The 27,768-nt window shown below is 42.2% G+C and overlaps 1 protein-coding gene across 5 annotated transcripts in view; it reads right to left on the reverse strand.

Moving 5' to 3' along the window:
- The window catches only part of BCAS3 (BCAS3 microtubule associated cell migration factor), a 1,718,074-nt gene that overhangs the window by 720,155 nt on the left and 970,151 nt on the right, over positions 1–27,768 (reverse strand). For all 5 annotated transcript variants that reach the window (XM_069757219.1, XM_069757222.1, XM_069757218.1 and 2 more), the window contains one exon: positions 5,597–5,697. In XM_069757219.1, the coding sequence (XP_069613320.1) occupies positions 5,597–5,697 (101 nt within the window). The remainder of the gene's footprint in view (positions 1–5,596; positions 5,698–27,768) is intronic.

The raw sequence follows: 27,768 nt of genomic DNA on the forward strand, positions 1-27,768 counted from the left end.
AAGGAAACAACCAACAATACTACAGCATATAAAGGATATACCGAATGAGGAGACCAAATCCATATAATAAAAAATATATACTAGAAAAATAATATATAGCCCTCCAAGGTGCAGAAGATGGATGAAAAAAGAAATGGACAATCCATCTTAATAAAGTGCATATGCTTTCATAATAAATAGTCTAATCAAGACAAAAAAAGTGCATAAAACCTCTGGAGCAATACTAGTACCAGTGTGAAGATGATCTGTGACCCTCAAGGAGTCCTTGAAAAAGCCACTTAGGCGAAACGTACGTTGGAGTCGGAGTCCTTGAGGGTCACAGATCATCTTCACACTGGTACTAGTATTGCTCCAGAGGTTTTATGCACTTTTTTTGTCTTGATTAGACTATTTATTATGAAAGCATATGCACTTTATTAAGACGGATTGTCCATTTCTTTTTTCATCCATCTTCTGCACCTTGGAGGGCTATATATTATTTTTCTAATATATATTTTTTATTATATGGATTTGGTCTCCTCATTCGGTATATCCTTTATATGCTGTAGTATTGTTGGTTGTTTCCTATTTTGTACTGTTTTTTTGTTTGTTATTATTTTTTGTAATAAAATTATATTTTTATACCTTATTGTGATCATTGCCTTATGTTCACTTTGACATTGGTTTATATTTGATGGTGGACATTTATTCACTTTTGTGAATTTTGTTGTTTTGAGTTAATATCCAGACGTTTCTAAATAGATCACTGAGAGTACACTTTATGTTTTATTATTCTGAATGATAATGTGTCCTTATAACAGCGAAAGAAGACTAACATTGAAAAAAAAATAAAATTTCTCAAAGAACAAAGCAGCTCTTCAACCAATGATATGTTTAGATGGGGAAATGTAGAACAGAGATTAAATATCTCTATGATCTGACTGTAGATGATTGGATATGCCCCAGGATGTTTTTTTGAGAACTACTGCGTTTATTAAAAATTATAATATCTTTCTGCATACACCACTTTGCCTGTAATAAAGTGACATGTTATGATAAACTTTTGCGGCTTGAGCGCTTAAAATTCTCTTGTGAAGAAGGACATTAGGTCAGTCTAGTTTCTACGTTTTTTTGTTTTGTTTTTCCCTTGTCTGAGAACACAATTATATCCTACATATCTGCAGTTTTCCTGGAGAGATGTAGGATTCCCAGGCCTTTGTTTAGGAAGTCCTTGAAGAATATAGAATTAAATGTTCTTTGGTACAGATTGCACTTCCCCTCATATGCCTGCAGCAATCTTCTATATCCCACATAGGCGTCCAATCAAGGCAACAATATTGAGGAGTAGTTGTTCACATACATAAAGGGAATTTGCGCCATTAAAACCTAGCACTGCCAGCTCCACTGTACTCAGGTGTTTTCTTTAGGAAAGCTCTTACTTATTGTTTTACACAACAAAGAACATCTTCTGCTCCAAGGAGCAGACGTGCAGAATCTCCCTATGCTCTGGAACATCTTGTCATATTAATCAATGCAAGAAGGGACATTCTAAAAGACTGGTCTACGAATAGATGCAATGAAAGTTAACAATTCATGTTACAATGTGTGATCACAGAGGAATGCATTGGCTATAGTGTGACTCAAAAGAGTGGCTATGTATTTTAGATGCTAGAGGACGAAAAATAGAATTTATAAATATTGTTTATAAAAAAAATGAACATATGATGTAAAAAAAGTGTCTAACATACTACATGTGATCTAACTAAATCTATCACATGGCTATTGGTCTGATTACACAGACCGACCGGCAGCATGACACGGCCGCCGATTGGTAAACTTTTACCAATTGGTAGTCGTTTGAAGGCCTGTTTACATAAGCATACAAAAGTAAACGAGCTCAGTGCGCGCATGCTGGCGTTGTTGTCAGTGGTGCATCATCCTGCTTCAGGCTGGAGTCACCCTAGACGTATAAAAAAATCAGTCCGATCCTCACTGCCGAGAGTCGCAGTGTTATGCGAGTACAATCCGATTTTTCACACCTAGCATCCGATTTACATCCAAGTGCAGTGTGATGGCTATCCGATTGCAATGTGAATTTAACATGAGCTTTTACACAGAACAATTCTCTATGTCATTTACACATCGTTTTCATAGGAAATATTCTTCAAAACATACATACAGTATATACAGCTCTGTCAAAAATTAAGAGACCACCACATCAAAACCCTGTCATGGGCAGCCCAATCTCCAGACCTGAACCCCATTGAAAACCTCTGGTGGAAAGCATGCCAAAACACATGAAAGCTGTGATTAAAAGTCATGGTTATTCCATAAAATATTGATTTCAGAACTTTTTTTTTTTTTAATTTTGACCATTTTTCTTTGTCAGAAAAAATACAAAATTTTGGAAATTCGGAGACATGTTGTCAGAAGTTTATAGACTAAAAGAACAATTTACATTTTACTCAAAAATATACCTAAAAAGAGAAAAATCAGACAAACTGAACATTTTGCAGTGGTCTCTTAATTTTTGCCAGAGCTGTATATTTACATAGATAGACAGATAGATAAATAAACAGAATAAAAGCCAGCAATTCTTCTGTCACGTACGGAAAAATCACAGAGTGACAGGTTAGAATAGACAGAATAGAATTTGGAAAGTTGTGAGACAGGTAGGCATAATCTCAAAAAGAGACATAGTCTATATTAATTAACTGACATGAGTGAAAATGGAGCAAATTTTGGTGCAAACGCTGTGAGCAGAGGTAGATTCTCTTATCAGGCAGGTGAAAATAAGCAACAAATGGGGAAACACTGATGACACTCATATCATTTTTTTTGTATATGTGAAAAACACGGACATCTCAATGAGACCTGAGTGGTAATAAATGCTTGTTGCTGGTATGACTATGTTATGTCAACATAAAAATAATAATTGATCGTTAGTATATTGAGGTCTGTAAAATAAGAATTGCTTGACTGATAGAAAACATATGAGAAATTGAAAAATAGGATCAAAATAGATTTAGTCTCTTTACACGGCCCCATGAACAGAGGACTTTGACATACAGTGCCTTGCGAAAGTATTCAGCTCCCTGGAACTTTTCAACCTTTTCCCACATGTCATGCTTCAAACAAAAAAATACCAAATATACATTTTTGGTGAAGAATCAACAACAAGTGGAACACAATTGTGAAGTTGAAAGACATTTATTGGTTATTTTAAATTTTTGTGGAAATTCAACTGAAAAGTGGGACGATCAATATTATTCGCCCCTTTACTTTCAGTGCAGCAAACTCACTCCAGAAGTTCATTGTGGATCCCTGAATGATCCAATGTTGTCCTAAATGCCTAATGATGATAAATATAATCCACCTGTGTGTAACCAAGTCTCCGTATAAATGCACCTGCTCTGCGATAGTCTCAGGGTTCTTTTTGAAGCACAGAGAGCATCATGAAGACCAAGGAACACAACAAGCAGGCCCGTGATACTGTTGTGGAGAAGTTTAAAGCTGGATTTGGATAAAAAATGATTTCCAAAACTTTAAACATCCCAAGGAGCACTGTGCAAGCGATCATATTAAAATGGAAGGAGTATCATATCACTGCAAATCTACCAAGACCCGGCCGTCCCTCTAAACTTTCATCTCAAGCAAGGTGGAGACTGATCAGAGACGCAGCCAAGAGGCCCATGATCACTCTGGATGAACTGCAGAGATCTACAGCTGAGGTGGGACAGTCTGTCCATAGGACAACAATCAGTTGTACACTACACAAATCTGGCCTTTATGGAAGAATGGCAAGAAGAAAGATATTTCTCAAAGATATCCATAAAAAGTGTTGTTTAAAGTTTGCAACAAGCCACCTGGGAGACACACCAAACATGTGGAAGAAGGTGCTCTGGTCAGATGAAACCAAAATTGAACTTTTTGGCAACAATGCCAAACAATATGTTTGGCGTAAAGGCACCACAGCTCATCACCCTGAACACACCATCCCCACTGTCAAACATGCTGGTGGCAGCATCATGGTTTGGGCCTGCTTTTCTTCAGCAGGGACAGGGAAGATGGTTAAAATTGATGGGAAGATGGATGGAGCCAAATACAGGACCATTCTTGAAGAAAACCTGTTGGAGTCAGCAAAAGACCCAAGACCGGGACAGAGATTTGTCTTCTAACAAGACAATGATCCTAAACATAAAGCAAAATCTACAATGGAATGGTTCACAAATAAACGTATCCAGGTGTTAGAATGGCAAAGTCAAAGTCCAGACCTCAATCCAATCGAGAATCTGTGGAAAGAGCTGAAAACTGCTATTCACAAACGATCTCCATCAATCCTCACTGAGCTCGAGCTGTTTGCCAAGGAAGAATGGGCAAGAATTTCAGTCTCTCGATGTACAAAACTGATAGAGACATATCCCAAGCGACTTGCAGCTGTAATTGCAGCAAAAGGTGGTGCAGCAATGTATTAAGTTACAGGGGCTGAATAATATTGCATGCCCCACTTTTCAGTTTTTGAATTTCCTCAAAAATGTAAAATAACCAATACATTTCGCTCAACTTCACAATTGTGTGTCACTTGTTGTTGATTCTTCACCAAAAATGTACATTTGGTATCTTTATGTTCGAAGCATGACATGTAGGAAAAGGTTGAAAAGTTCCAGGGAGCCGAATACTTTCGCAAGGCACTGTATATATAATGGAACACGTCAAATGTGCCTCCTCTCTCCATTGATAAATATTCATCTTTAATCTGAAGTAATTTCTCCATCTCATTTCACGTTGACATCTCTGCTCAAGCTATTCCAGGAGCTAAATCTAAAGTTGGTTCTTATGTGCACGATCTTTTATATTTCATTTCTATCTCTTCTAATTCACTCACAAACTTACAGAGATTGTCCACTACTAGAAAACCCTTACTTAATCAATTTAGTACCCCATTAAAACAAAAACATACTATACTCACACGCCTGTTCCCTGAGATTAACGTGAATTGTGTCATGTGCAGTCTAAAGCCAATGAGTGTCCGATGTTTGGCAGCAGCTCATCAATATACCATCAAGGTGGATGTCCGCTCTAGCAAAATAGTAAAAGCGGCAGCTGACAAGCAGCTTCTCATTGGCTGCAGCCTGCACGTGACACAACAAGTCAAGTCACTCTCTGGGAACAGGTGCACCAACATCGCTGGAGTGGTGACACTGCAGAAGGTGAGTATAGATTGTTATAGTTTACTTGGATGCCTCATTTGATTAAGAATGGATTGTCCAGTAATGGATGACCCCTTTAATGCTCAAATTCAAGACCTACTTGGAAGTGACTACTGAGCACATGGGCCATTAATGCTATAATTGTTAGCTACCGATATTCCTGACAAATCTAAAGACACCTACCTTTGCTAGGATGTGTCCTGCCTCAGGTATTCTTCATCTGTCATTAAATAATTAAAAAAAGACCACCAGGAATGCATTTACATACCCTAAATCATCAAACATCCATCAAAACTAAAATTGTGATCTAAAATTTGCATTTAGATAGTTTACTAATACATTTATTTCAAGAACATTACATTTACTTCTTAGTATATTCTTGCAAGAAAAAAAATAACACTATTTACCTGTGAAAGCCATTCTTCATCATCCTGACCACTATGGTCTGAAGCCAAACTGTCATAAGAGCCATGTCGTGTGAGGGGACCAGGACTTCCAGGTGGCACCACTACAAAAGAAATTTCATTATTTCAAAATTATAAATAAATAAGCATTGTCACATCTCCACTCGGACTTGTTCCTATGACATCTACTTCTGTCACCAGGTGCCATAATATTCATTCTATGGGCTGCACTGGTGATAGCAGAGACATAATGACCAGAAGCACTGGGCAGTGCAGGCTCTGTAAAGCCAGAGATACTAGTGTGGCTTGAAACTGTAGTGCTCACTTGTCTGGCAGTAAGTGTGTGTGCTGTTCAGCATCAGTAGTCAGCTCCCTCCTGTGGCCAATTAGACAACATCACACCCTACTTAAATTTCCAGCATACTGCTTGGAGTTGCCAGTTATAGTTTATACTTCTTATGGTTCACTTCTGTTATTCAGCTTATGCTCAGCCTGTTTGATTCCCATTTCTGATCTCGGCCAGTGTTTAGACTATCCTTCTACATGTTGATTCTCTTCCTGTCCCTAAATGCCTGATTGAAGTGTCTTCTGACCACCCTCTGCCAGTTTGCTCCATCACACAGGCAGCAGTGGACCCAACCCAGAAGCCCATGTGTAAATCTCTGGAATCTGTCAGATGGAGTGGCTAGCGCAAAGCCTAACCATGGAAGCTCTATTAAGAGCTGAGACTGAGCTTTCTGACAAGTATAAAATTACCAGTGTCCAGAAAAATCAGTGCACATGCGCTGGGCTTCTCGAACCTTTCCCAGTGCCTGCGCACTTTGCAGTACTTTGCTCTGCCCTCAACACGGCAGATAAAGTACGCCTGCGCCAAACCGCGACAGGAAGCAAGAAAGAGAACATCATTGTATGAAGATGGGAGGCGCCAAACCGCGACGACTGACTGGTGGGCGTGAGCCAAGGAGTTGTGGCCCCACTGAGCCACAAACCAGACTACCCTGGAAGGGGCGTGACTAGGACAGCTGCCTTGATGTTCGCTGAAGCCTCTGATGGTGAGGTCAGGCTTGTGCGGCAGGCAGCTACCAGGTGCCACTCCAGGGCGGTGTCTGGCTGTGACTGCTGACCCCACTTGGAGACCAGGAACACTAGAACAGGTGCGGGCGTCAGGCACTACTGGCTGATGAGCCCGGCTGAAACTCGGACGAGTAGGCTGGCACAGCAGAGACACAGGGCTGGCAGACACAGCAGATACACAGGGCTGGCAGGCACAGCAGAGACACAGGGCTGGCAGGCACAGCAGAGACACAGGGCTGGCAGGCACAGCAGAGACACAGGGCAGGCTGGCACAGTATATGAAGGAACAGGTAGAGACCTGTTCAGAGAGCAGATGCTAGTACTGGGACTGACAGGAAAGAGTGGAGTATGACGGAACAGGTTTGGACCTGTTCACACAAGAGGTGCTGGTACAAAAGCAAGCAGGAAGGAGTGGAGTAAAATGGAACAGATTTGGACCGATTCACACAGGAGGTGCAGGTACGGATGCAAGCAGGAAGGAACAGGTTGGGACCTGTTCATACAGGGGGTGAACCGCAAGGAATGCAAGAGCAAAGCAGAGCGAAACTGCAAAGTATGTGGTGAGGAGCTGTAGCAAGAGATTCTGCAGCAGCAAGAGCAGAGCAAAACCGCAAGGTATGCAGAGAGGAGCTGCTGCAAGAGATTCTGCAGCAGCAAGAGCAGAGCAGAGTGAAACCACAAGGTATGTGGAGAGGAGCTGCAGCAAGAGATTCTGCAGCAGCAGAGTGGAACGGAGCAGAATTGCAGGAGTGCAGAGCCGAGGTAGAGAAGTGGTTCACAGTGAACACATGTAAAGACACAGTAGGAAAAGAAGTACAGACAAGGACACAGTGGTAGGACAGAGTTCAGACAAGGTAATGGAACAAGACAAGGTACTGGAACAAAGACACCAGGACCAGGATATTCTGCTTCCTGGAGGGCGGACAGACAAGTACAGTACAAGGCAAGGCACAGGAACAAAGACACTAAGACCAGGATACATAGCCTCCTGGAGGTCAGACAGAGAATAACAAAGAAAAGCTGGGAGTAGAGCCTCCAGAGAAGGAGGAACACAGAGCAAATCCTGGCAGCTCAGAAGCAAAACACTAACTGAGATAACACATTGCACAGGCAAGTTCCACAGGGTGGAGCTGCCCTAAATACTAGAAGCCTCTTGGTAATTTGTCAGGGACACATTAAACAGGTGCACCCTGATTCCATAAGAACCAGAGAGTTCTGGCGCTGCCCCCTTATGCACACAGCCAGGAAGCATGCAGAGAGCAGGCAGAAAGCAAGAGACACAGAGCATGGAGCCGACAGCAGAGACCACAACATGACCTGGAGCAGTGGGTAAGACAGTGTGTGAGGGATGGGAGGCCATGCAGTGATGCCGGCAGAGTTGTTACACCCTCTACCCATGAAATGTTCCCAGTGCCATTGGCTGCAACACAACTCCAAAGCATGACTGATCCACAACCATGCTTGATGTTTGGCGAGATGTTCTTTCCCTGAAATTATGTGCCCTTCTCTCTCCACATATACCTCATCGGTCCACAGGACTTGTTTCCAAAATGCATCAAGCTTGTTTAGATGTTCTTTTGCATACTTCTGACTTTGAATGTTATGGTGAGGAAGCAAGAGAGGTTTTCTTCTGACTCTTCCATGGAGTCCATATCTGTATAGGTGTCGCTGAATAAGAGAACAATATATCGCAATTCCAGAGTCTGCTAAATCTTTCTGAAGGTCTTTTGCAGTCAATCAGGGTTCTGAGTTGCCTCTCTAGCAATCCTACGAGCGGCTCTCCCTGAAATTTTGCTTGTTCTTCCAGACCTTATTTTGACCTCCACTGTTCTTGTAAACTGCTAAATCTTAATTACATTTTGAAGTGAGGAAAGAGCAACTTGAAAATGATTTACTATCTTCTTATAGCCTTGTCCTGCTTCGTGGGCCTCCTGTTGTGAATTCTGTTTTCAAACTCCCTCCTGTGGTCATGAATGGTACTTCAGCGAGTTCTGTCCATGGACTCCCTCTGGTGGCTGTGAGTGGAGCTGCTGCTTCTGAGGTTCCTTCCACAGGTGACGTAGTGTATTCTTTGGCTGGCTGTTCTATTTAACTCCACTCAGATCGTTACTCCATGCCAGCTGTCAATGTTCTTGTACTGGTTCAGTTCGCTCTTGGATCTTTCTGGTGACCTGTCTACTCCAGCAGAAGATAAGTCCCTGCTAGTTAATTATTTGTTCTTGGTTTCCTTGTCCAGTTGGCTATCATGATTTTGCCTTGCTAGCTGGAAGCTCTGGGATGCAGAGTGGCACCTCTGCACCGTGAGTCGGTGCGGAGGTCTTTTTGCACACTCTGCGTGGTCTTTTGTAGTTTTTTGTGCTGACCGCAAAGATGCCTTTCCTATCCTCAGTCTGTTTAGTAAGTCTGGCCTCCCTTTGCTGAAACCTGTTTCATTTCTGTGTTTGTGACTTTCATCTTTACTCACAGTCAATATATGTGGGGGTCTGCCTTTTCCTTTGGGGAATTTCTCTGAGGCAAGGTAGGCTTTATTTTCCATCTTTAGGGCTAGTTAGCTCTTAGGCTGTGAAGAGGCGTCTAGGTCGTGTTAGGTATGCTCCACGGCTATTTCTAGTTGTGTGATAGGATTAGGGGTTGCGGTCAGCAGAGCTCCCACTTCCCAGAGCTTGTCCTGTGTGAGTTTAACCATCAGGTCATTTCGGGTGCTCCTAACCACCAGGTCCATAACAGCCTCCACCATTTTCAGAGTGCTAGGAAGCTGCTTAGAAGAACCGAATGCTGCTGTTTCTTGGCACAAGGTTAGATAAGGTCTAAATAAAGATGGGAAATTTGCATCACTTGGCCTTTCCTAGTGATAATAGTGAACAAGCCACAACCCTAATAGGCTAATTATGGTATGAATCCTTGGTTAAAGTTATATGAGCACACAAATCTCCAAGGATGCCCAAACTTCGGTATTGGCCCATTTCCTCTTTGCAATCTTTAAAATGTAAAGAATGAAAATATATACTTTAGGCCTTTTAGAGAGGTCAGAGCCCTGTTTTCCGATATAACGGGGTCAGGGGCTTCTTCTCTGTCACTAATGCAAGGGGTGTCCTAGCTATCCTCGTTGCCCGGATTACTTCTAATGGTGAATACGCCGGGGACTCGTACCTTGCTAAACTCCTGAATCTGCTCTCAGTCTATTCCCTTCCAAAACTCAGGAAAAAGGGGAGTAGTAGTGTATGTAAATACATCAACCAGATTAACAAGGTAATAAGAACAGGAATAAAGGAAAATATCAATCATACAAAAATGGAGTTGCAAACACAGAGGGAGACACCGGGGAGTGACAGATAGGAAAAATCAAAGTAGGAGATGGAATGGATTTGCACACAACTGGAACCTAGCAGCAGTCTTAGATAAATCCACCAAACGCCTTCTCAAACAACACACCACCAACTCCTGAACATTGCAGCAATGAAGCTAAAGGTACCGTCACACTTAGCGACGCTGCAGCGATACCGACAACGATCCGGATCGCTGCAGCGTCGCTGTTTGGTCGCTGGAGAGCTGTCACACAGACCGCTCTCCAGCGACCAATGATGCCGGTAAGCAGGGTAAACATCGGGTAACTAAGCGCAGGGCCGCGCTTAGTAACCCGATGTTTACCCTGGTTACCATCCTAAAAGTAAAAAAAAACAAACACTACATACTTACCTACAGCCGTCTGTCCTCCAGCGCTGTGCTCTGCACTTATCCTGTACTGGCTGTGTGAGCACAGCGGCCGGAAAGCAGAGCGGTGACGTCACCGCTCTGCTTTCCGGCTGACCGACGCTCACAGCCAGTACAGGAGGAGTGCAGAGCACAGCGCTGGAGGACAGACGGCTGTAGGTAAGTATGTAGTGTTTGTTTTTTTTTACTTTTAGGATGGTAACCAGGGTAAACATCGGGTTACTAAGCGCGGCCCTGCGCTTAGTTACCCGATGTTTACCCTGGTTACCAGTGAAGACATCGCTGAATCGGTGTCACACACGCCGATTCAGCGATGTCTACGGGGAGTCCAGCGACCAAATAAAGTTCTGGACTTTCTTCCCCGACCAGCGACAGCACAGCAGGGGCCTGATCGCTGCTGCCTGTCACACTGGACGATATCGCTAGCGAGGACGCTGCAACGTCACGGATCGCTAGCGATATCGTCTAGTGTGACGGTACCTTAACTCTGGCAATGCTTACTTTCCAAAGACCAGTTTATATAGGAGAGGGGAGCGAACAACAGTGAACAGCTGAGAGTCAAGGGCAGGTAAGCTTCCAGGAGCTCTCAACTGAGTAGATAAACTCTTGCACTGTTAGAAGAAACCTGAATGATATAATATGAAGGTGAAGTGCTTCTAGTCAGTGCAGGAATAGGAGAAATCAGATGGCACGGCCTTCTGGCTCCTCTCTGTTGTGGCAACCCCGCAAGAACAGATCATTATATCTTCAACTTGCTTAACTGTTCACAATAACAGTAATTTTACATGCCACTGTATATATATATAACCGTTCAAATTTACTGTGTTTGCTACAATATTCAAAAAAATATATCAAAGAGGGGTATTCTACTATATGGATAATGAGCTTTTCATAGGATAGGTCATTAATATCAGATCGGTATGGGGCTGACATCTGAAATCACCATCAATGAGTAATTATTAACTCTTACAATGGACAGATGCAAACAGTATATGGAGAGTAACACCACTCCGTCACATTGTTTAGTGGCTGCTGTGGGGTACTGCAGTTCAGAACTAGTGATGAGCGAATATACTCGTTACTCGAGATTTACCGAGCATGCTCGGGTGTCCTCCGAGTATTTTTAGTACTCGGAAATTTTGTTTTTATTGCCGCAGCTGAATGATTTACATCTGTTAGCCAGCATAAGTACATGTGGGGATTCCCTAGCAACCAGGCAACCCCCACATGTACTTATGCTGGCTAACAGATATAAATCATTCAGCTGCGGCAATAAAACCTAAATCTCAGAGCACTAAAAAATACTCGGAGGACCCCCGAGCATGCTCAAGGAAATCTCGAGTAACGAGTATACTCGCTCATCACTATTCAGAACCTATTCAACTAACCAATTGCTTTTTCACTATGAACACAGTTCTCATCTGACAGTATTTACGGGTGCTAACACCTGATCCTTGGGGGGTGCTTATCTGATTCAAAGGTTAGGTTGTCAATATAGATGTAGGGGAAACCTTTTCAACCTGATGAGATATTGTAAAGCTATAAATCTCATCCTCTTACAATGGTGAAGTTAACAATTCACTAACATTATCACTAGAGCGTGAAGCACAAAGTAACCGGTCAAGCAAAAATGACTACCAGTGACGATATACCATACTATAAAAGGTATACAACATTGTAATTTAAAAGATTTATGTTACACTGACCTGATCAAATTGTTTAAAAAGCTTACACATAAAGGTGTATTTCAATACTTAAGTGCAGTTTTCTTTAAAAAAAAAAAAAAACGTTCTGACTGCATTTCTCATTAAAGAGAATCTGTCAGCAGGTTTTGTTATATAATCCAGGAGCAGCATGGTATAGGGGCAAAGACCTTCATTCCAGTTATGCGTCACTTACTAGGCTGTGTCCTGTTTTAATAAAATCAGTGTTATGTCAGCAGGAAATTATCACTACAGGACAAGCTGCCTCTTGCCTCCTAGTCAAACTGATGTGTGTAACAACACCCCACCACTGATTAGCAGCTTTATGTCACCATGTATAGCGTACACAAAAAAGCTGCCATTGGTTATACACAGCTCAGCATTCATAGCACTTCTAGATCTGCAACAGAGAAATCTGTCACTGCATTTCAATGTTGCGGTGGTCAAAAACCTGTAATTCTGTCTTTTTTCCTCTTTCTTCTCATTACGCTATTTAACGCTATTTTATATCTTGATAGATAGGACTTTATGAAAGCAGCTATGCTAAATATGTGTATTTTTTAACAGTTTTAGTTTAATAAGGCAAAAGGGGGGTGATTTGAACTTGTATTTTTTTTTCTTATTTTTACTCCATTTGTTAGTCCCCTTAGGGGCTCTAACTTGCAATCACCCGACAAGTTGTGCTATACATAGTAGGGCTTCAGCACTGCTATGTATAGCAAAAATCACAATCTCCTATGTATGCCAGCCACAGTGGTGTTCACAGGAGGGTCATAATAACATGTACGGGGGTTAACAGCACACCCTGGGCTGTTATGAAAACCCATTGACGCTCTTTCGATCACTACCCGGGGCAGAGATTGGCAGGATGAATGACGCACTTCCATCCGGTGCATGTTAAATCCCACTGCCAGTGATTGACAGTGGGATTTATCTGGTTAACAGCTGTGGTGAGAGATGGCATCATGTGCGGGGGGGGGGGAATCTGGGCATGTTAGCGTGCGAACCCGAATCAAACGCAGGAACACGACACTCAGTATCACCTGTGCTTTAGTCTTTGAAACCTTGGGTCTTTCTAGGATTTTCAGTCCAGTGGGCGGTCCTATCGTTGTATGGACTCTTACACAAAGCCACTGATAGGACCGCCCCTTGGACTGAAAATCACCAAAATAGCAGAGGTGGAAATGATGAAAACACATGATACAGAATATTTTCTCATAAAACGATATATCAGCCCACTCAGCTCCCCCTGCTCTATAACAGATTGGACTGCACTTTCATGGTGACAGGTTCCCTTTAACGAAAAGCACATCAATGGCACACAGCATTTGCGATAATCATGCATATTCATGGCATAAGCTCACATGCTGCCTGCTGTGGGTGTATTTGCAGTGAGCATGCACGCATCATTAATGTTTTGTGCCTTCTGCTTTCTTATTCCTTCAGAGAAACTGAACTCAGTGCATTCCTAACAGGAGGAACAAATGTGTGCAGGCACAGCGTCATGCTTCCCTCCAGGAAAATGTTCAGCAGTGTTAAAACGTAACCGTATAAGATTGTGATCCAGTATGCAAAATATTAAAAAAATCCTAAAACATTATCCATCTGTTAAAAAGGCAAAATTTAATATACTGACTCTAGAAAAAGCTGGCTACCGTGCAAACTGTGGCAACTTTTATTAGGCCATGAAGTCGATCTCCTAAGAAATGTAGTAGATTTTATGAAAAAGCTTTTATATTAGTATATCCCTGTAGACGGATAAAAACAGTTGTGAAAAATGCGGCACGATGCAGTCGGGCTCTTTAAAAACAAGGTCTTAGTGCCCAATAGGGCAATTTATCTATGAGATATAATCTAATGATATAAACAATTAGATTATAATAAAAATATATACATAGCATAGGCTGTGTTCACTCCTGTGTTAAAGGGAATCTGTCAGCAGGTTTTTGATATGTAATCTGAAGACAGCATGCTGCAGGGGTTAAAACACAGATTTCAGCAATGGCCCTTTCACCAAGCTCCATCTTGCTGTTGACTTGCAATGATTGTTTTAGCATTGCTCTACACAGAAGCTTGCCTCCTGGCCTGACTCCAACACTTTCTGTGATAAGCACCTCGCTGTCTATAGCTACACACATACAGGTCCTGGTGTGGGCGGGGTTAGCTTTCTCAGCTCTGCTGCAATGCTAAATCTAAAAACTCTGCGTCAGAACTGCTGCACCTAGTAAACTAAGTGATACATCGTTGGATTCAGGGTCTGTTTCTCTACATCATGTTGCTCTCAGAAGAGATAGCGAAAACATGCTGTCAGATTCGATTAACAACCAGAGGTATTCTTGGTTTTGCATTTTCATTTTTTTGCTCCCCTTCTTCCCAAAGCCATAACATTTTTATTTATTATTGGTCACAATGGCCATGTGAGGGCTTGTTTTAGTTTCAATAAGTTTTATTTTCCGGACAAGGAGTAAACACATTAAAAAACACAAATTTCCCGTACAGGAGGGTAATATACACTTTAAGTCATGGGAAATAAACAAAAGCCGATCAACGACTAGATTACGCGAGATAACTTTCATAAGCAACCAGACATAGACAGAGAGGGAGAGTACATAGGGGGGGGAGGGGGGGGCAATAGAATATCTCATACTAGATACAAGAGTGATCGCAGACAGTTTATATAGCCATCACAAGGACAATATTAGGGTCTGTCCCAGATTTACATTAGCGTCCAGTTCCATCCAGGGTTGCCAAGTCTGATAGAAAATGTCCCATGTGTCATTCCTTGTAGCTTGGATTCTTTCGTAGAGCAAAATAGTATTCATCTTGTCCATCACAAGCGGCATTGATAAAGAAGTAGTTTTCCACCTTGATGCAATATGTAACTTTGTGGCCATAAAAAGTTGGCTGACTAGGTTGTGGAGTTTTTTAGACAAGCCAGGTAACTTAGCACCCAAGAGAAACACAGCCGGATCAAGAGGGACCGCTTTACCATACATTTTTACCACTGTGGATTGTACTTTCCGCCAAAGGGCAGATACTATCGGGCATTCCCACCAGATATGCTTTAGGTCACCCTGAGCCCCGCATCCTCTGAAGCATCGGTCTGAAACATTTGGGTAGATGGTGTGTAATTTACTCGGGACCTGGTATGTCCTGTGTAAAAGTTTAATGGACGTCTCAACCATCGAGGACTGGTAGCTACCCTTAGAAAGTGTAGTACAGTTTTTCCTCCAGTCCTCCAGGGATATTGATATATTTAGATCCGCCTCCCACTGTTCCATAAATTTAAGTTTTTTGTCACCCTGGGTGTTATTTAGGGATGTGTAGATAAGGGAGATAGCTCCCCCTCCCAGGGGGTCATTTAGACTTTTCTGTTCGTAATTTGTAGGGCGTGGAGGGGTTTTGTATTGTAGAATCTGTTTGGCAAAGTGGAAGATTTGGCATATGCGTAATGTTTCCTCTACCGGAGGTTTAAGTTTTTGAATGAAATCCTGTTGGGGGAGAAGAGTATAGAAGGGTGTGCAAAGGTGTCTCAGGTTAGTTATGCCATTAAGGATCCACCAGGAGAAGGGACGGGGGTCCAATCCTGGAATAAAATCAGGGTTGTGAAAGAAGTTGGTCAATAGGGAGGATCTAGATTGTAGATCATACTTAAATCTCTCCTTCCGCCACATGATCAGAGAGTGAAAGGAGAAAGGGGCCGTTATGTGGATTCCCTTTGGGAGCTTTTGCATAGACCAGAGTAGGCCTGGTAGAGAGTAGGGGGACAGGAATGATGACTCCAGGCCAATCCATCTGGGCTGATTGTCTCTGTTAGCGCAAACACTAATTAGTTGGGCTAGTTGGGCCGACTTATAGTATAAATTAAAATTAGGAAAGGACAAGCCTCCCAATCTTCTGTGTATGAATAGGGTTTTGAGTCGTATCCGGGGTCTCTTTCCTTGCCATAGGAACCTCGAGATCAGGGTATGGATTTCACGTAGTGTCCTGGGTGGTAGTGGGATAGGCAGAGATCGGAAGAGGTAGAGAAATTTTGGTAAGGTGACCATCTTAATGGCGTGCAATCTACCGAGCCAGGACAGTTGCATTGAGGACCACCTGGCTAGATCCGATTGTAGGCTCTTTAGTAGTGGTAGGTAATTCCATTTAAATAAGGTCGACCTATGGGAGGTCAGGTTGACTCCAAGATAAGTCAGATAATGTTCTTTTTTAGTGAATTTGAATTGAGAGACTATGTTGGTTTGGGCGTCTTTTGGAGTGTTGATGAATAGGGCCTCGGACTTATCAACATTAATCTTAAGGCCTGATATGAGTTCGAATTCACACAGGACGGTGAGTAGATTTGGGAGTGAGATAATTGGATTGACAATGGTCAGGAGTAGATCATCTGCAAAGAGGCTAGTCTTGTATTGGTCACCCAGATCTCGGGGTCCATGGATGTTAGGGTTGATTCGAATGGCTTCTGCTAGGGGCTCCATAGCCAGGGCAAACAGTGCTGGCGACAACGGGCAGCCTTGTCTTGTGCCCCGTTGAATTTTGATGGGGGTAGGTTGATTAGAGGGAAGTTTTAAATAGGCCGTGGGGCTATCATATAATAGTTTAAGGCTTGTTATAAATCTTGCCGGGATGCCAAATTTTGTTAGGACTTCAAATAGATAGGTCCATGAGACCGAATCGAAAGCTTTTTCTATATCAAGGGCCAACATCAATAAAGGTCGTTTGAGGTGATTTGCTGAGTGTATGAGGTTTAGGTTCTTTCTAATATTATCTGGACCCTGTCTCTTAGGTATGAACCCCACCTGATCTCGATGGACTAATGAGGGCAGGACTGAGTTGAGTCTGGTTGTCAGAATAGATGTGAATATTTTGAGGTCTATATTCAATAAAGAAATGGGCCTATAGTTTTTGGGGTAGAGATGATCTTTTTTAGGTTTAGGGATTATTGTTACGTGTGCAGTATAAAATTCGGGTGGCATTTGGTTTCCGTTAAGGAGGGTATTGCAAAACTGTTGAATGTGGGGTGTAAGTATGTCCCCAAATTATTTATAGTAAAGCGCCGTGAGGCCATCAGGGCCAGGGGCTTTGCCTTTTTTGAGGTTCTTGATTGTTAACGTTATCTCCTCTGTGGTAATGGGCGTTTGGAGGTGATCAGCTGCGGAGGCAGACATCTTAGGGAGATTCAAACTTTGCAAGAAAGATTGAAGGCATTGCGGAGAGGGGGGTTGGGGAGTGGTGTAGAGAGTTTGATAATATTTGTGGAATGTCCTGTAGATAACCTCTGGATTGGCTGTAGTCTGACCTGTTGGGCCTCTAATGGAGGGGATACTGTTTAAAAGCTCTTTATGTCTAAGTTTACGAGCAAGCATAGAACTAGGTTTGTTGGCGTGCTTGTAGAAAGATGACTTGGTCCATGTCAGTGCTTTTTCAGTTTTGTTTGTGAGGAGTGTATCTAATTTTAATTTAGTGTCATGGATCTGTTTGATTAGATAGAGTGACGTAGCTGATTGATTTGCTTGTTCTAACCTGGCCAGTTTATCTTCTAGTTGTAGCTGTTGTTCCGATCTTTGTTTCTTTTTATTGGAGGCAATTTTAATCAGTGTTCCAGTTATGAATTTTTTATGTGCCATCCACACTGAACCGGGTGAAACATCACTTGTAGAATTGGCTTCAAAGTATACGTTTAGGTCCTTTTTGACTTCAATTAGGATGGAGGGGTCTGTAAGTAAGGATTCGTTTAGTCTCCATTTGAATAATCTGGAGGAGACGGTATTAAATTTGAACATTGATAAGACTACATCATGATCTGACCATGCAGATGGGATGTGTCGGGAATAGAGGACTGATGGGATTGTTGAGGCGGAGGTTAAATGGAGGTCTATTCTTGAGTAGGATTTTTGTGCTGGGGAGTAATATGTGTACCCTCTAATGGACCCATTCATCTCCCTCCACACGTCCGCTATATGTCTTTCCCTCATCAGCTGGAGTATTTTCTTCCTGTCGGTTTTTGTTATGTCCGTCCTTTTCAAAGAGCTGCTGTCAATTAATGGATTCATAGTGAGGTTAAAGTCTCCACACCACACAAGGTGGTGATATGTAAGTGAGATCAGCTTAGATAGGATTAGTTGGAAGGTGTGAGTCTGAGCAGTTGCGGGGGAATAACTATTAACGATGCAGATGTCAAGGCCCTGTGAAGTACCAAGTAGAATGATGAATCTACCCTCGGGATCCAGATATGTGCTGGTGTGGCGGAACGGGAAATTATTTTTAATAAGGATGGCTACACCTCTTCTCTTACGGTCCCAAGATGACAGGTAGTGTTGTGAATAGTGAGAGTTAAAATATTTAGGGTATGAAGAAGTGGTGAAGTGGGTCTCTTGTAGACAGATTATGTCAGGCTTATGTTTCTGGTAGTCAAGGAAGGCCTTTCTGCGCTTTGATGGTGAATTGAATCCCCGGACATTATGGGAGAGAACTCTACACATCATTAAGTATGATACTGTAGCTAGTATTTGTGAGGCTAAGTGTTGTGATCAAAGCTAGGTTCACCCTTTTACTGCATTTGGTTAATTTGAGGATAAAATATCCATTGTTGTATGGAGACAGTAGGTAAGAGACAAACGAGAGGAAGACAGCGACAAACAAATCCAATAACAATCTGAAAAGGACTATAAGTCCAACAAGTATGGCGGTCTGGGTTCCCATATTAGGCAGTAAACCAGGGGTCGCCAGTTTTGGGCAGCATGCCAAAATCCCAGAAGCTCCAACCCTTGCTATATTAAGAAAAGTACTAACAATAATAATAAAAACAAAAAAAAAACAAAAAAAAAAAAAAAAAAAGGGGGGGGAGGAGTGGTTGGGTAGGGTATAGGGAGAAGGGGATAAGAGGTGAGGGAGTGGTTGGGGTGGGGAAGGGTAGGAAGGGGTAGGCGGGGGTCAAATCGGTTTAGTAAACCTAAACGAAGATAGGTCAGGCACAACATGGCTAGTTACTCATCCGAGTTCAGAGAATTTTTCACATGGGAAGAAGTTCAACTAAGATGGAGATTTCCATTTTCGGTATAGATGGTCTTAGAAGATTTGGCTCACTTTCTTACACTTAACAGTTAAACCACATCAGGTGATCCGTGAATTTTGACTCCTTGTTCTGGGAGAGTCTTTCCAATCCTTTGCTGGTCTGGGTTTTCGCTGAGGGAGCGAGGGGGTGTCCATGCTGATCGGTATTCCTGCTTTAATCAAGGCTTGTTTTCCCTCCTCCATAGACCTGCAGGTAAATGATTGGGAGTTGGCTGTGAAGTTCAGGGTGAAAGGGAATCCCCAGCGGTATTTAACTTGGGCCTTCTGTAGGGATGTCGTGATGGGTTTGAGGGATCTCCTCCTGGCTAGTGTGGCCGTGGCTATGTCCGCATATATATGCACGGTATTTGGCAGGTTAGGCAAGGAGGAGCTGTCCCTGGCCGCTATTAGGATTAAATCTCTCGTTTCTTCATAATGAAGTTTCAGGATAACGTCTCTAGGCATGTCAGTAGAACGAGGCTTACCCAGGGCCCTGTGGATCCTAGTGATATGGAGGAGGGATGGATCTGTATCAGGTAGGAGAGCTGTGAAAAGTGCGGTCGCTGTTTCTTTAAGGGCCACAATGTGCTCCGGGAGGCCTCTTATTCTCAAATTGCTCCTGCGAGACCTATTTTCGTAGTCCTCACAGCGAAGTTCCAGCTCATTAATGCGATCTATGTGATTTTTGATTGTCTCGTGATCCTCCTCCAAGGCATCTGTTATTATCTCCATTTTTTCTTCTAAGTTGTTTGTACGCTGCATGATGTCTTGCAATTGGGACGCAATGCCCTGCATGGCCGCAGAGAGCTCTGCTCTAAAGGTCTCCTGCAGCGATTTTGTGAGTGCGGCTGTGGAGATCACGGTCTCCATGTTTGTGGCAGATCCCCCTTGATCTGTGTCTCCCTCTGCCTGAGTCGCTGTGGCTGGGGACAGAGCTGCTGCGGCGGCCATTTTGGGGATGTTACCGCTCTGGAGAAGGTCCGTGATGGAGCGGCCTGCGGGCTGAGGTGCGTTCCCCTTCTTCGGCATTACCGGCGGAGCCGTTCCAGGAGGTGTAGGCAACTCGGATCCGGTGAGTCAGTTGTGCTCTGACGGCTAGGTAGGGCTGTGTGGGATCAGACTAGGAGCGGAGCTCAGCGCGACATGTCCGTCGCCTCCAAGGTCCGCGCATGCGCCGTGAGGGCTTGTTTTATGCGGGACGAGATGTACTTTTGAACGAAACTATTTGTTTTACCATGTTGTGTATTAGAAAACAGGAAAAAAATTCCAAGTGCGGTGAAATTGCAAAAAAAAAGTGCTATCTCACACTTGTTTTTTTTTTTTTTTTTTTTTGCTTTTTTGCTAGGTTCTCTAAATGCTCAAACTGACTGGCCATTATGAATCTCCAGGTCATTACGAGTTCATAGACACCAAACATGTCTAAGTTATTTTTTATTAAAGTGGTGAAAAAAATTCCAAACTTTGTTAAAAAAAAAATAAAAAAATTGTGCCATTTTCCAATATCCATAGCGTCTCCATTTTTTATGATCTCAGTTTGGGTGAGGGCTTATTTTTTGCGTGTCGAGCTGCTGTTTTCAATGACACTGTTATGGTGCAGATACGATTTTTTGATCGCCCATTATTGCATCTTAATGCAATGTCGTGGTGACCAAAAAAACATAATTCTGGCGTTTTTACTTTTTTCTCATCAAAAACGCAGTATCTTATACTTTCAGTAAAGTGGATGGGATTTATAGAAATTTCCTGCCCAATGAACTTTTTTTTCTCTCAGTGTAATCTAGCCCACAATGCACTTTTCAAAGAATGTCTGTTAGTGGTCGAGTTCCAGCCTCTGCACAGGGGAATCTTGAACCATCTCCGCTGCGGTCTCCCATTCCTCTCCAGCCGTAGTGGAGCCTGCTCAGCGAAGACGTCAGTCCCAGCGTCTGGCTCAACCTGATACTGTGCGAATGGTTTCTGCTGCTTTCCCAGGCTCACCCATTGTAGCCAGTACTGGTCAGCGGCGAGCAGACGTCTCTGGGACTAAATCCTGCTTTTTCCCTTCTGAGCATGCCCAAGGTAAGACCTCTCACTGCAGGTCAGGGGTCACATGCTCAGCTGCAGCTCCCATTGGTCCTCTAGGAAGGTCCTGAAGTTGCTATTTTATTGTAGCAGCTTCCATTGGTCCTCTAAGAAGGTCCTGAAGCTGCTGCAGCTATAAAAGGTTTGCATGGCCGCACAGCCATGCGCTAGTATCACTTAATGTTATGAGCTTGCTAATTGTGGTCACGCCTGTATGATTGTATTCAGGGACCCGGCTGAAATAAGCCCCTTGAATACCGGCACCTCCGGTGAGGACTTTTTGTGTGCTTCTCTGTGTGCGTAACCAATGACTGCCATCAGCTCAGCAGATAGCTGTGTTCTCCTGTAACACTAACAGGGCACAGCATGTTCTTTTCTGTGTGACTCAGTGAAGTAAGTGAGTTCACTTATACCGCCATAAAGTGCCATCATTTTCTAGCAGCAGGTTGTCTCCTGCATGGTGGACCCCATGCTGCGAACGCACCAATTATAACATCCATATTAACTCAGTGCATTCCGCCAGTCCTCACAATGTCAATTTCTTCACGGAGTTTTCCGTAGACCTGCATTAGATGTGGCAAACTAAGGTAAAAAACGCATGCCTGTATCAATAACCTTTTGTCGAAGCCAAATACCAGAAAGTATCAAAAACATATCAGCTATATTTAAAACATGACAGACCAACAAGACAAAAAGCATCAACAAAAACACGATAAAAACACATGTAAAAAATGTAAATAATCTAATTTACTTATTAGGTGCATCTGAAAAATAAAAAAACTCAACAAAAAACTCTCTGTGGGCAAACAGCTTAAAGGGAATATCCATGCATAAATGATACTGATCGCCTATCCTTAGGGCTCATGCAGATGACTGTATTTTGCATTTTCGGTCTGAGTGCGATCCAACAAAATATCGGATTGCAATCAGACCAATGTTAGTCTATGGTGCCGTGCACATGTCCGATTTTTTCATCAGACCGAGCCATGCTGAGGAAAAAAATCATAGCATGTCAGAGTGGGAACTGATTGTTGTATGACACTCGGCCATGCAAGTCAATGAGTCCGAGGAAAACATCAAACTGCACTCGGATTACATCTGAATACAGTAAATTTTCACGGACAGACAAAATGGATTTCTTTTTTCTGTCTTCTCCTCATACAATAATACCGGATCACTCTATGTTCACACTCTGATCAGTGTGATTTGCATAATCGACTTGATTCTCTCAGATCAGATCTTCGCTCACTCAATCTTCGATCCTCCCAAGACCTCCTACTCTCCTCCACACTTATTCATTCCTTACACAACCGACTCCAAGATTTTTCCTGAATATCCCCATCCTCTGGAATTCCACGCCTCAACACATCCGATTATCCACCAGCCTCGGATCCTTCAGACGGAACCTGAAAACCCATCTCTTCAGGAAAGCCTACAGCCTGCCATAACCATTCTGCCGCCTCACCAACCGCCCGAGCTGCCGCCTCATCAACCACCCGAGCTGCCGCCTCACCAACCGCTTGAGCTGCTGCTTCACCAACCGCCCGAGCTACCGCCTCACTAACCGCCTGAGCTGCCACCTCACCAACCACCCGAGCTACCGCCTCGCCAACCACCCGAGCTGCCGCATCCCCGACCTTCTGTCTCTTCCCCAGTATCCCATAGAATGTAAGTCCGCAAGGACAGGGTCCTCTCCCCTCTGTACCAGTCATCATAAATTTGTGTACTGTAAACGATATCTATAACCCTGTATGTAACAACTTTATCATGTACAGCACCATGGAACTAATGGTGCTATACAAATAAATAATGATAATCAGATAAAATGCGATAGGTCATCAATATCGGTGGTAGTCCGACAATTGATTTCCTTTACCAAATGTAGTCAGTGAATGGAGCATTGTTCAAGGTATAGTGACCATTGCTGAGAATTGCAGCTCAGCTCCTCTAAAAGTGAATAGTTACCAGGAGCATTGCCTAGTTTGGATACAATTGTACTCACAGATGGACACAGGACTAACCACATACTGGCTTTCAGTCCTGGCCTGTAAACAGCTGACATCAAACTAATGTCTTGAAAATGGCGAGGAACTGAAATATTAGAAACTTGTACAACTTTATGAACTGATTTACTTAAGTAAAACATAAAAAAAAACAACTTTCACCCATTTTTATACACTTTTTTTGTAAATATTCCTGGCCTCTAAATCTTGCTCCTGTCAAATTGATTAAAATTCTACAGTACATAAAGTAAAAAAAAAATCTTCTGTATCATTTAATCCAATCCCATAAAAATCTCATTTGTACTTGTACAGTATAGGTGCCCAGTTTCACTTTTTTTTTTTAACTAAGCAGCCATGGAGCTTGCTGGAGTTTTGTGTTAGATCAATCAATGTTTTCCCTGAACCCTGACCCTTGGGTGCAATAAGGGCCATCTAATTAATTATTAAAGTTTTCTAACAGCCAATGGTTTGTGTATCTGGTTTCACTTTACTCTCATTACCCGCTCCCTGTAGAATGGCAACAGACAGCATGTAATTATAAAATGGCCATCTAGCTGCTACCCTGGAGATCCCCGCCAGGGCAATGGTTTGGAGACGCAGAGATTTTCACTCCTACATAATAAACACTTCTAATGTGGTATTTTAACCCCCTCATTATTTTCTTTCCTTCAAATATAAATCAGTAGTAAATCAATAGAGGAATGATATGTGTGTTATGGTGCATAAATTGGGAAATCTATATAAAGGAATAAATAAATACAGAGCTTCCAGGCGCTTTCTGGCACTGCTCCTAGACTAGGCCCGTTACAGCCTTCAAAGGTGCAGAAGTTGCCGGGTGTCTGCAGCATTAGCAGCAATCGTTCATGCGCCCTATGTACTGCATATCATGTGTATATTGCTGTATGTGCAGCTGTAATGAGCAAGTGAGGTGGAAATTAACTTTAAAATTATTAAAATTAATGACACGAACTTGCATCCTTGCCTACCGTACTTGCAGTAAGTTTCTTCTGGGATAAATTTGCTGTCCTGACTCTTCTCTCTTCCCTATTCCTGAGCCATAGACCAACATAGCTCTGGCTGTATCTGGTTCCTTAGGATGAGCTGATGGTGATGCTCGGCAAAGCCCATGTAGGCCATGTGGCCTAGGCAACATGAAGATCAATTCTTTATACCTAACTACTGATTTGATATCGATCATATACCTTATGGATTATACAGATCCGCTCCTATTTAATTTTGCCACTTTAATAAACTAAATATTAACATGTCCGCAGGACATAGGACTTGATGCAATTTTATTATAGATATGTGTATTTTTAAACATGTGATATACACCCTCACCCCATATATCTGTTTTTGCCCGAATAGTCCATGGGTTATATGAGTGAGAGAACATGAGACATATTTCTTCTTACCTATTTTCTGGCATTACATCCTATGCATCACATAACTGATGGATATTGTCTGTCTTGTTCTGAGTAAATCTTACTTATGACTAGAGATGAGCGATCCCAAACTGTAAAGTTCAGGCTTCGTACCGGACACATAGTTTAAAGTGCTGAACTCCGAATATGGACTTCTCACAGAAGTCTATTTTAGTGTTTGGAGTTCAGATGGTTTTAGGAGAGAGAATGAGAGAGCAGCCCCCTAGCCCTTACTACAACTATTTTACAGTACCAAAATTTGGGTCCCCATTGACTTTCTTGTGGTTCGAGTTCGGATTCAAGGTCGGGTGGAGTTCTGGTACCGGAACCAAACTTTGGACTAAAGTTCGGTTAAACCAGACGAACCCGAACACCCACAGGTCCCCACATCCCTACTTATAATGTCGTCTAACTAGTTTTGATTGAATTATATTTTATGTATCCTGCATGCTTTTATGTGATCTTCATGTAGTGTGATATTGCATGTATTTCCTATATATATTATATATATTGATTATGTACTGTTATTCTATTTAAAGAGAACCTGTAACAAGGTCAAACTTAGACAGTTATTGTGTTAAGTTTATTCCAGTTGCTCCCGCAAGTATTGTATTTTTCTTTTCTTAAAACCACCATATAATTCCTGAGATATGGGACTTTTTATTTTATTAATTTTTAAGGTCTTCACCGATGGTGTGGCTCACAGTATATTAAGGCTGCTTTTGCATTATTACCCTGTGAACAACTCCCTCTTAGTAAAGACCACACAAAATAGCACTAAATAAAAAAGCAAATATGTTGCTAACCGGAAGGCAGATGTAAGAAAAAAAAAAAACAACAAAATACTAAGGGCAACAGAGGGAATATAATAAAAGCAAAAAGTTGGTCACTTTTCACCTGGTAACAGGTTCTCTTTAATGTTGTGACCAAATTCTGGGATAGATCAAAATGTTGCCTGTCATATGCTGACATCAATAACAACCCATAGTTATTCCAATCTTTATCAGGTACTGTAGTCCATCTTCCTAGCTCCTGAGATTGCATACCCCATAGCAGTGGCACTGGTTGCTACAACAGTAGATACACCACAGCAATAATAAAACAGCAACTTTTAAAGGGCATTGTAGTCATTTAGGTAATTGCTCTATGAAATGTTATAGGGCTTCACAATCTATACAGTATTTTAATGAAAAAGGTCACATTTGTGATCAAAGGTTATTAGAGGCTAACAATACTATCACAGCTTTATGAAGAATGGAGAAGACTAGAATGCAGGGCATGCATGCCTGTTAGCATATATCTCTTCTAATGTGAGTTGCAAGATTATGTCCCTATAAAATAAAGTCTTTAATGATAGAAACAGTTCAAACGTATACAAGCAATACTGCAGGAAACCTTGCTTAAACAAAATCCATATTTATATGATTACATTCCCTATGGGTGAAGGAAGATATAATTAATGGATTTCCCCTGCCCTCTAATGCAACCATTAGACAATTAAACCATGAACTATTCAATACATTTTGATGTATTTAGTAAGCAATTTGTCAAACAGTGCTGCCTATGAGTTAATATATTAATTCTTGTCAGTGCCTCCTTTTTGACAAAATTATAATTTTTATGCAGTCAGATAAGCATGCATCTATCCGTCAATTTATCCATCTGTCATACTATCTATCTATATTTCGTTCAAACACAAAAAGAAGAGTTACACACAAATTAAATAAATAAGGTAGTTGGATATCCCTATCCCAACTATCTAGGGAGCTATCTCAAAGTGCCTTAAATATGACTCCCACTCACAACAGGAACTTCATCAATATATACAGTGGGGCAAAAAAGTATTTAGTCAGTCAGCAATAGTGCAAGTTCCACCACTTAAAAAGATGAGAGGCGTCTGTAATTTACATCATAGGTAGACCTCAACTATGGGAGACAAACTGAGAAAAAAAAATCCAGAAAATCACATTGTCTGTTTTTTAATCATTTTTTTGCATATTATGGTGGAAAATACTGCATTGATTATACTGCACTGCATTGATTATACATACTGCATTGATTTTCCATGGTATGCACTGACTTTACCCAGCTCTCCCTGGCTTCTGAATGTCTCTGTATACTGCATTGATTTTCCATGGTATGCACTGACTTTACCCAGCTCTCCCTGGCTTCTGAATGTCTCTGTATACTGCATTGATTTTCCATGGTATGCACTGACTTTACCCAGCTCTCCCTGGCTTCTGAATGTCTCTGTATACTGCATTGATTTTCCATGGTATGCACTGACTTTACCCAGCTCTCCCTGGCTTCTGAATGTCTCTGTATACTGCATTGATTTTCCATGGTATGCACTGACTTTACCCAGCTCTCCCTGGCTTCTGAATGTCTCTGTATACTGCATTGATTTTCCATGGTATGCACTGACTTTACCCAGCTCTCCCTGGCTTCTGAATGTCTCTGTATACTGCATTGATTTTCCATGGTATGCACTGACTTTACCCAGCTCTCCCTGGCTTCTGAATGTCTCTGTATACTGCATTGATTTTCCATGGTATGCACTGACTTTACCCAGCTCTCCCTGGCTTCTGAATGTCTCTGTATACTGCATTGATTTTCCATGGTATGCACTGACTTTACACAGCTCTCCCTGGCTTCTGAATGTCTCTGTATACTGCATTGATTTTCCATGGTATGCACTGACTTTACCCAGCTCTCCCTGGCTTCTGAATGTCTCTGTATACTGCATTGATTTTCCATGGTATGCACTGACTTTACCCAGCTCTCCCTGGCTTCTGAATGTCTCTGTATACTGCATTGATTTTCCATGGTATGCACTGACTTTACACAGCTCTCCCTGGCTTCTGAATGTCTCTGTATACTGCATTGATTTTCCATGGTATGCACTGACTTTACCCAGCTCTCCCTGGCTTCTGAATGTCTCTGTATATTGCACTGGCTTTTCTATGCTTCCCCTGGATCTGAGTGTCTTGGTGCAGCACATATAATCCTTTTAGTATGCTTTCTTACCTATCAGTTTGTTTTCCATGACCTGTTTTCATGTATCTCATTGTGTGATCCTGGCATCTCTTTGAGTGGTCAGTCTTACCCCTCCCTCACTTTATGACCTTTGCTTAACTCTCTACATC

Source organism: Ranitomeya imitator, chromosome 3, assembly GCF_032444005.1.
Source record: "Ranitomeya imitator isolate aRanImi1 chromosome 3, aRanImi1.pri, whole genome shotgun sequence".
Lineage (NCBI taxonomy): Eukaryota > Metazoa > Chordata > Amphibia > Anura > Dendrobatidae > Ranitomeya > Ranitomeya imitator.